Genomic DNA, 9638 nt, shown 5'->3' with positions numbered 1-9638 from the left:
TGCCTTTTGTACATCCTTTTGTCAGTGTCTGACATGTGGATGAGTCACGGCCATTGCTTGACCAATTTGCTCTCTGTGAAAGCTTGAGAAAATGTTTTTTCTGTCCATGTGACTCTCCCCAGGCTCACTTTAGATCATCGAACACATTTCTCTGTGGCTCCATAATCTTCTTGATCAGAAAATTTGGAGCACAGCTGAGTTACATGTTGTTAACAGTATAGGTTCTCCTATGTCCAGAGTCTTCACTGACCTTGAAAGGCTAAGGCCAAAATGTTGGCTAACCTTGCAGCCCTTCCTTTTCTCCAATTTTGATTTGCTAACTTAGTTGTTAACCCGAGGGGGATCTATTCTTAAAGCTATAATGAAGTTTAAATGATTTTTTATTTTATTTTTTTGCGGAACTGGGGATTGAACTCAGGCCCTTGTGTTGCCAGGCAAGCACTTATTCTACTGAGCTATCTCCCCGGCCCCAACAACTGAGCTAATGGGCAGGCGCCCTAAGTGATTTGGAGTCCTGTCCAAACAGGTGTTTTCTTAGGATTGGCTTTATTTCCATTTGGCAACAGTTTCTGCTACATGAGAGAGGGAGGTGTGTTTTACTTGGATCTGTGCCTGCCTGAGGGTGCTGAGTAATGAGGGTTAGATTGGAGGGTGGGAGCAGGAAGAGATGTGGAGTCTTCCTCCTGGGATGCCCCTGAAGCCCTCTCCTCCTGTTGGTGTGGCTGCCTGCTTCTGACCTCTGCCCACCTTCATCCCGGACATCAGGTGTCTGTCAGTGTAGGGCTGCAGCATGTTCCCTCCTTAATCTGGCTTGACCTGAGGCCTCCTTGATCTTTTGCTGCTTTGTGGCATGGTTAATGGATTTGTGATGTGGCCTAGGAGCCCTGTGTTGGAGAGGTGCATGCAGGCCCTGGCCCTCACTGTCCAGGTCTAGCTCTCCCAGGCCACGTGTCCGCCTCATTCGCAGCAGTGCTAAGCTGCTCCTCTGTGGCTTCACAACCTGAGAGAGAGGCTGTGAGCCTTCTCTTCTGAAGTCTGGCTTTCAGGAACTGAAGAACTGAAACAAAACAATGACAGGGTTTGTTGGTTGATGTTTTACCGACCAGATTCTAAACTTTATGTCTTGAACACATTTTAGGAGGCGGCTTTTAGAAAAGTAGTGCAAGCAACTATGGTGCGAGATCGTCAACATGGTCCTGTCGTGGAGCTGAACCGAATCCAGGTAATGTGTGGAGGCTGCTCACCCAGTCCAGATGTGCAGAGTGATGCTGTGGTGGTGCAGGCGCAAGGGAGGACCTGGGGTCCCTCTCCTTGCACCTGGACTTCACACAGCAAGCGCTGCCTTCTCCTGGCACGTACTGTATGTGCTTACTCTGATGCGGAGGCTGCCAGATAGGAATGTAGGGGTTTTCCCTGCAACAGGAGAATGACTTTCAGATAACCCAGGGAAGCAAAAGAGGGAAGAACAGAAATCAGCTCTGTTTCCCCCACATAGTGGGGACTCCTCCTGGGCCATCTGAGTATGTGGAGGGGTGCATGTTTGCTTTATGTCCATCCTATGTCTGCTGTACACTCATTCTGTGGGGTCACCTGTGTTTCACAGGTGTCTGCTGCTCTCTTGCTGAGGGCTGTGTCCAAGTTTACTCTTGTGGGCTAGGAGACGGTCCCCCTTTCGTGGTACAGGTAGGGCTGTTCTGGGCATCTTCAGTCACCACCTTGGATTAAGTTCAGGGCAGTAGAGTAGCCAAAGCCTTTGGGGCACACAGCAGTTATGACTCTGAGAGTTCACATTCCTGCTGGGAGCACACCCTCCTGAGTGCCGGGCCTGGCCAGAGTTCCTAAGGCTGCCTCAGAAGAAATGACAAGTAGGTCATTTCTGAATCGATACTGCTGCCGTGTGTATGCAGACCTGACAGCTCTAAAAATTAAGTAAAATTAAAGAGGAATCCCAGTGACTGATTGTGATAGTGTGTGGCCTTTGACATTTAGTACACAAATGAAATTGGCTTTGCCTCTTGGATCGGAAACAGAGCCATGAAGAACAAATCCTTTGTTTCTGAACCTTTTTATTAACACATGATTTTTACCCTGATGTTGATTCCATGACTAGGAATTTTTCTCAGAGTTATACTTGAGGGCATTTTGAATTAAGACATCAAGCGCTTGTCCTTTGTTGGACAGTGCATGTGACCACATTGGTAGAACTGGTCTCTCCACTAACGTCAGAATAGCAGATATCAGAGTCAGCCAATTCCACAGACAAATGGGTTGTTTAATTAGGTTCATAAAAAAGCTTTTATTTCCCCACCTTGGATGACCATTACAAACTTTATAAGTTAAGGAAAGCCAGTGACTCACGCATCACCTAGTGTAGGGCGCAGGGGCATCGTGGGCCAGCGATGGCCTCAGCAGACACAGGCTCCCAGGGCCAGGGCTGGCAGGCCCTGCGAAGCCTCGACTGTCCCTGCCAGGCTCGGCAGTACTTCTTGGTTTCTCTCGTCTTGTGTTTCCAAGAGTCTGCCTTTCCTTCTTGGCTTCATATCCCCAGTCTTGTGTCACATAGGTGTTTGCTGCATGTTTGAAAGAGCATACTGGATAAACGGCAGATTTCTACCAGGGCTTTTACAGAGGCGGGCAGTATGCATGTGGACTGACCAGGGACCCGCTCTGCACAGCCACCAGCTGCAGTTCAGGGCTTTGTGGCCTCTCCTGATTCTGCGGTGTCTCCAGATGTGGAGCAGAGATGCCTTTAACTCAAGCAAGAACATGAGGGAAAGCTGGAGCAGCAGCATGGTGCCTGCACGGGTGGAGCAGGGCAGGCTTCTCTCCTCCAGGTGTGGCATCTGTGTCCCGTGGCGGCTGTTCTGGGAGAAGCCAGTGTTGGGTGCCCTCTGCGAGTTGGTTCAGCCCGCAGAGGGAGACAGCACAGTGGTGGGGCAGGAAGCTGTGGCATCGGTGACACTCTGGACATGCTCCTTTTCCTTTCTGGAGTTCAGTTTCCTGGGACTAATGCGTAGCTTAGAGTGGCTGTGCAATGAAAGGAAGTAGCTCTGTGTGTGGTTCGGAGGAAGGTTCTTTCTCTGGGAAGCTGTATTTTTCAGTACAGGAGCTTGAACCCACCAGTGGAGGTATGTCCCCAGCCCTTTTCAAATTTGTGTTTTAAGACAGGGTCTCACTAAGTAGCCCAGGCTGGCCTTGAATTTGAAATCCTCCTTCCTGAGCCTCCTAAAAGCTAGAATTCATCTGAGTTCTTCTCGTTCTTGTATTTTTAGTCCCGATCGCAATCACTATAAGGAGAATTACCTGTTTAAACTTAACTTAGAATTCGCTTAAAATAAGTTTAAGGTAGTGAGGGCTTCATAGGAAAAGTCAGCATAAAAATACTATTTTTTCCCCCACTTCTCATGTGTCATCCTCTGAGGCGAAGCTTCCAGGAACTTCTGAAGCACACCAGGGCTGAGCACTGTAGGGGAGCCAAGTCCTCACTGGCCCTGGGGCACGGGACATCCTTGGTATGACCAGTCCAGGTCTTAGCATGAGAGCTATGAGCAGAGAAAGGGGCTCTGCGGGGCAGAGATGTGAGGAGGGAGGAAGACCGTCCTGGCTGAGGGCGTGTTCCACCCGCACCTGAGCATTGAGAGTCCGTCCTAGTCCACAGTGGCCACAAAGTGAGGTCACTGGTGGAGGTGAAGACCTTGCTCCTAGTAAGTAGCGTGCTATCATGGGTCCCCATTTGAATGTGTGTTTGCATGCTGCCAGCCCTGGCTGTGCTGTGCCAAGTGGTACGGGCCATGGTCACCAGTGCCTGGGAAGCAGTGGTGGAAGAGGGGACCCCAGCTCGTGCTGGGGGAGAGTGAGGGCCTATGGAACAAGGCTGTGGGTGAGCTGGCCGGGCCCTCCCCATCTCTGCTTTTGCTCGCAGGGGCCCTGAGAGTGTGGGCTCCACAAGTGGGAGTTGTTCACATCTTCCACACACGGTGAGCAGGCCTGCTGCAGAGAGTGCGTGGTTCCTGGCAGGCGGTGCTGTGTGTGCAAGGCTTGAGCCAGCATCCTCGTCACAGGTGCATCCTCCTCTGGGCTTCTCTGGCTGCAGTAGCCACTTGTCTGTTTGCCTCCTCCTTTCCAGGTCAAGCGCTCAAGAAGTAAAGGTGGGTTGGCCGGCCCCGACGGCACCAAGTCCGTCTTTGGGCAGATGTGCGCCAAGATGAGCTCCTTTAGTCCTGACAGCCTCCTCCTCCCTCACCGCGTCTGGAAGGTCAAGTTTGTGGGTGAGACCCTGTTGTACTTGGACACTCTGAGTGGCCCAGAAGGCAGACCCCAGGTGAGGGTGCTGAGCTTTGCGGGGTGGCCACAGGGGCTTGGCCAAACACCACTGTCTCATCCCTCCAGGTGAGTCTGTGGATGACTGTGGAGGCGGCTACAGCGAGTCCATAGCAGAGATCTGTGAGGAGCTGCAGAACGGACTCACCCCGCTTCTCATCGTGACGCCCAATGGAAGGGATGAGTCCGGGGCCAACCGCGACTGCTACCTGTTCAACCCGGCCGCCAAGGCGCTCGTGCACAGCAGCATGTTCCGCTTTCTGGGTGGGCCTCTTGGTGGTCTGCCCCCTGTCCTGGGAGTGAAGATGTTTTGGGGTCTTTTAAATGCTTAGTTTGGCTTTTGAGACCTTTTTCTATAGAATTGTTTTCTTACATGTGCTTTATGACTCTGGTGTTGTGCAGTGAGGCGGGTGGTGTGGAGTCTGCCTCAGGCCCAGGGCCTGGTAACGGGAGCCTTCAGAGGCTCACACTGCACATAGCTGTGAGGTGGTGTGGTAACAGGACTTCGGGCCTTCTGGCCCTCGAACATCAGAAATACCATGTCTGTGCTTCCTAACCATGTCTGAGACTTAGACTCAGGTGAGCCTGTGCTGGTCCTTGGGTCCTTCGGTTCTGTGTGTCTGCTGAGGGCACTCTGTCTTGGTCCCACGGCTGCTCCTCAGCAGAGCACCTGCCTTTTTGGAGAAGCTCTGGCTCTCCTTTGCCTTTAGGGGAAGGGGAATTGCTTCATTGTACTTCATGTTATGCATGGAAGGAAAGACTGAGGAATTAGTAGAAACCAGAGGACACTGTGAACTTGGCATAGGCACAGTGTTTTAGGGGTGGACCTAGGCCCCTGAGTGTGTAACGTTGGTTTATAAGGCACTGGGGCCTCAGTGCACAGCAGGTGCTCTGGGGCCTGTTGGAGCAAACTCAAAGCACTCTGTCACCCACTAAAAATGGCTTCTGTCTTTCATTTTCATGATCAGGAGTGTTGCTGGGCATTGCCATCCGAACTGGGAGCCCCTTGAGCCTCAGCCTCGCTGAGCCTGTGTGGAAGCAGCTGGCTGGGATGAGCCTCACCATTGCGGACCTCAGCGAGGTGACAGCCTGGCCGTGGGGTCTGCAGTTGGACTGGGGTTTGGCTAGCCTGCATATCCAGTGGACTCAGCCAGCCACCTTCCAGTTGCAGAGGACCTCTGTGTCTGGGAAGCTGGGGAGCACCTGGAACGTGGTAGGCAACTGTGTGGTGCTCTGCAGCTGGCGCGGCTCATCAGCTGAGGAAGGTCATGGCCTGCAGTGACCACACACACAGCACCTCAGGGTCACAGAGGAGGACCTAATGCTGCTGCCAAAGCCAGACCTCCTTGTGGCTGGCCTGCTGCTTATGCATGGCTTTAGGAGGGGTCATTATCGGGCAGTTGTTGTTGTTATTTTTTTTTTTTAATTAAAGAAGATAATTTATTTGAAGTTGGGGAAGGAGAAAGAGCTGACAGCTTCTTAGGATAAGTTGGGAGAATTTGAAAGTGAATTGCTCTTATTTTATCAGAGCTCTGTTGAATTATGAGTGGTTTCCTCACTGCGTGGTGAAGTGCTTTCTGTGGCTTTCTTCTGTGTCTCTGTTTGTGCCACACACTTGCGTCCTTCAAGTGCACCCTGAGGCAGACAAGGCCTACCATGATTGCCTGGGGTTGGGCTGGCCTGTGGTCCAAGGCACAGGAAGACCTGGATTCACATGAATTCTTTCTCCTTGAAGGTTGATAAAGATTTCATTCCTGGGCTCATGTACATCCGTGACAATGAAGCCACCTCAGAGGAGTTCGAGGCCATGAGCCTGCCCTTCACAGTGCCAAGTGCTAGTGGCCAGGACATCCAGCTGAGCTCTAAGTACACACACATCACCCTGGACAATCGCGCAGAGTATGTCCGGCTGGCAATAAACTACAGGTTTGTGGTCATCTCCTTGACTGCTTTGGTTTACTAATTAGCAGACATTGCAGAAAGTGGATGCTTGGATGTCTGCGTTTTTAAAGAAGTGTTATATATAGCAAAATGCTATTAGATTTGCCTTTGCCTTTTGCTGACTGTGGTCACAAAATAGGAGTCAAAGTAATGCAATTCTAGTTGAAGTGTTCTGGTCACAAGTAGGATACTGATGTAAGCACACTCGTTGGCAGATTGCCTGTAGGAGTTGTGTGTCCCTATGCGTGCTTTTCCAGTGCTGCAGGGACAGGGTGTGTGGGTCTGTGCATGTCTTGATTGCAGCTCAGGCGGGACATGGCAAGACATCCTGCCGCTTCTGCTCCCGGCTGTGCTGTCAGATGCTTGCAGGTGCCTCGTGCAGGCCGTGCATGCCAGGTGGCTGTTCTCGCAGCACTGTGCTTGGGGTGTCCAGGCCGGTGCTCTGTTTGCCTTGGAGCCTTAAGTGCAATCCCAAGTGCCAGGAGCAGTGTGGACCCTGAGGGTGCCCAGTGCCTGGAGTTGGGCCTGGGTTCCCTGAAGATGTCGAGAATGGTGTCTGGGAGTGTACTGTGGGTCACTGAACTTACACTGTGTATAGATAAACTTGGGGTCATTTGGAGCTTGCTTGTGCCAGGGCTCCATGTGCATGTCTTCATCACTTGAAGCCTTGAAACGCTGCTCTCAGTCATTCCCAGCTGTGCTGCCGGTGGCAGTGGTGTGGTGGGCTGGGTTTTGTGAGAGCAGAGCAGTCGGTGCCACGAAGGACAACGGTGAGATGTTCCTGTTTCCTTTCAGACTCCGTGAATTTGATGAACAGGTGGCTGCTGTTCGGGAGGGCATGGCCCGCGTGGTGCCGGTGCCCCTTCTTTCTTTGTTCACGGGATATGAACTGGAGACCATGGTATGTGTTCTGTGTGAAGCTGCCCTGCAAGTGCCCTTTGCATGGTGGCATGTTTACCAGGATCACTGGTTAATTTCTTAGTTAAATCCTTGTGTTTAAATGTCTGAGGTGTCCGTAGTGTTAAATGAAGTCATAGTAAGTGTGTCTCTTTCCACGCAGGATATATGAGGTTCTAGTTTGGGATTGTGTTTGTGTCCAGCGGGGGCCTTCTTTCAGCCCAAAGCAGCCTCTAGAGAAAAACACAGTAGATTCTTACAGGAATAAGGAGTGCCAGAGATGCCAGTCAGCCCTGACAGAGTGTCCTTCTGCAGGTGTGTGGCAGCCCAGACATCCCCCTGCATCTGCTAAAGTCGGTGGCCACGTACAAAGGAGTCGAGCCTTCTGCGTCGCTGATCCAGTGGTTCTGGGAGGTGATGGAGTCCTTCTCCAACACAGAGCGCTCCCTCTTCCTTCGCTTCGTGTGGGGCCGGACGCGGCTGCCCAGGACCATTGCTGACTTCCGGGGCAGAGACTTCGTCATCCAGGTGGGTTCTTCCCTGGGCCTATGGGGGCTCTTGGCCAGCAGCAGGTGACCTGCAGGAGATCGAAAGCAAGCCTCTTGTTTCTTCATGGAAACGAGGTGGCAAACGTCCAGCTTCTCTGGCTTGAAGGCTCAGATGTCATCATCGTAGATCTTGGACAGTGATCTTTCACAGAGCTTACTGCTGTTTTGTTTTTATTTTTGTTTTGTGGAGACAGGGTCTCACTGTAGAGTGCATGCTGTCCTTGAACTCTCTGTAGCCCAGATGGCCTTGAACTCCTGGCAATCATCCCGCCTCAGCCTCCCATGTGCTGGGGTTACAGACCTGTGCCCCATGGCCAGCCATGCTGCTGTGATGTCAGCATATTCTAGAATTTGAATGCACACATTATATCAAGGGTTTGTTTGAATCTCTGATTGCACCAGCTAATCTCGAAGTATGTTACTAACAGAAGAACGAGATTTTTCAGCGGGCTGAAAATACAAGATTTTACATTGGGTCCTACCTAGTGGTCCAGTGGCTAGAAACAAGTCCAGCTCACCTTCAGCCACTGAGGACTGAATTAGCACGTCCCCTCTGCTGAGGCCCTGGCAGCAGGCAGCCTTAGAGGTGGGCCAGCAGAGGACCCCCTTTCCTGGTCTCCTTCCGCAGTCTTCCCACACAGGCTCCCTGCACCCGTCCAGTTTTAAAAGTCTCCATTTTTTTAGGAGCATCTTTGGGGGCATGTGTAGTTTTCTTCTCAAATAGCAGGTGGTTACTAGATTTGCCCATGATTCTTGTTGCCACCTTGTGTCTTGCTCTGGAGAGTCCAAATGTAAGCAGGTGGACTCCTGGAGGGCTTTGCCCCACCCTGTGCCGGGGCCTGCAGCAGGATGGGACCCCACCTGTGCTGGGGAGGGGCGGTGTTACCACCCACTGGGCCTCCGCATAGGACTGTAAGAAAGAATCACTATCAAGTCAGCAACTGCTATTTTTCACTACAAGTAAGTCCTAGGAATTGGTTATTCTTTTATTTGCAAAATTGGCTACATTCTGTTTTCTGATATCTTGTTCTTCATAGCCAATAATATTTCTGCAAATGCAGAGTCTATGAAGGCAGTGAAACAGATTTGCACTTTTCCCTATTCCTGTATGTAGACTCTGATTACGTTGTGTCTCTGGCAATAGGTACTGGATAAATACAACCCTCCGGACCACTTCCTTCCTGAGTCCTATACCTGCTTCTTCCTGCTGAAGCTGCCCAGGTACTCCTGCAAGCAAGTACTAGAGGAGAAGCTCAAGTACGCCATCCACTTCTGCAAGTCCATCGACACTGATGACTACGCGCGCATCGCCCTCACAGGTGAGCCGGCTGCCGATGACAGCAGTGCCGACTCCGACAATGAGGACGCGGACTCGTTTGCCTCCGACTCCACACAGGATTACTTAACGGGGCACTGAGGGGGAGTGGCACCATCTGGAAGCCACAAGACGCCGAGCAGGCGAGCAGCGCATTGCTGTCCCGGTGAGCAGCATCTGCTGTGTCCACCGAGAAGTCCCTGTCCTCAGAGCGAGGAAGGAGGAGCCCGACCGCAACGATGGAAGGAGTAGAGTAGCAGGGGGAAAGCAGCCTGCACGCGGGACATCACGAGGGCTCCTGGTATTCATTTTGAGACTTCCTTAGAAGGGTTTTTTGACCCCATAATGCTGCATTACATATAAGACTCTGTGTTTACTACAGTGTGTAAATGTTTATATAAATACTGAATTGCGGTGTCCCAGAAATGAATAAAGCCTTTTTACTTGTGGGTGCAATAGAGTTTCCCCTTCTTTCTTCAAGTGTCATGCATCATCTGGATTGTATATTGATAATGCTGTGTAACAGGTAAATTGTATTATACACATTTCAACCAATTTTACTCTGAATTTGTTTATTAAAAGCCTTTTGGATATTAAATGCCCAGTATTTGAATGCA

General features: G+C 51.2%; 1 protein-coding gene across 1 annotated transcript in view; it reads left to right on the top strand.

The window, feature by feature from the left end:
* Positions 1–9168, top strand: part of Herc2 (HECT and RLD domain containing E3 ubiquitin protein ligase 2) — a 215642-nt gene extending 206474 nt beyond the window's left edge. The window contains exons 85-92 of the mRNA XM_004644472.2: positions 1139–1222; positions 4127–4268; positions 4390–4584; positions 5289–5401; positions 6056–6246; positions 7057–7162; positions 7474–7686; positions 8851–9168. Of these exons, the coding sequence (XP_004644529.2) occupies positions 1139–1222; positions 4127–4268; positions 4390–4584; positions 5289–5401; positions 6056–6246; positions 7057–7162; positions 7474–7686; positions 8851–9123 (1317 nt within the window). The 3' untranslated portion in view covers positions 9124–9168. The remainder of the gene's footprint in view (positions 1–1138; positions 1223–4126; positions 4269–4389; positions 4585–5288; positions 5402–6055; positions 6247–7056; positions 7163–7473; positions 7687–8850) is intronic.
* The last annotated feature ends 470 nt before the right edge of the window (positions 9169–9638 follow it).

This window comes from Octodon degus, unplaced genomic scaffold (assembly GCF_000260255.1).
Source record: "Octodon degus isolate 3935 unplaced genomic scaffold, OctDeg1.0 scaffold00199, whole genome shotgun sequence".
Lineage (NCBI taxonomy): Eukaryota > Metazoa > Chordata > Mammalia > Rodentia > Octodontidae > Octodon > Octodon degus.
Note: the sequence above shows the minus strand (reverse complement) of the source record. Positions and strands in the feature narration are given on the sequence as shown.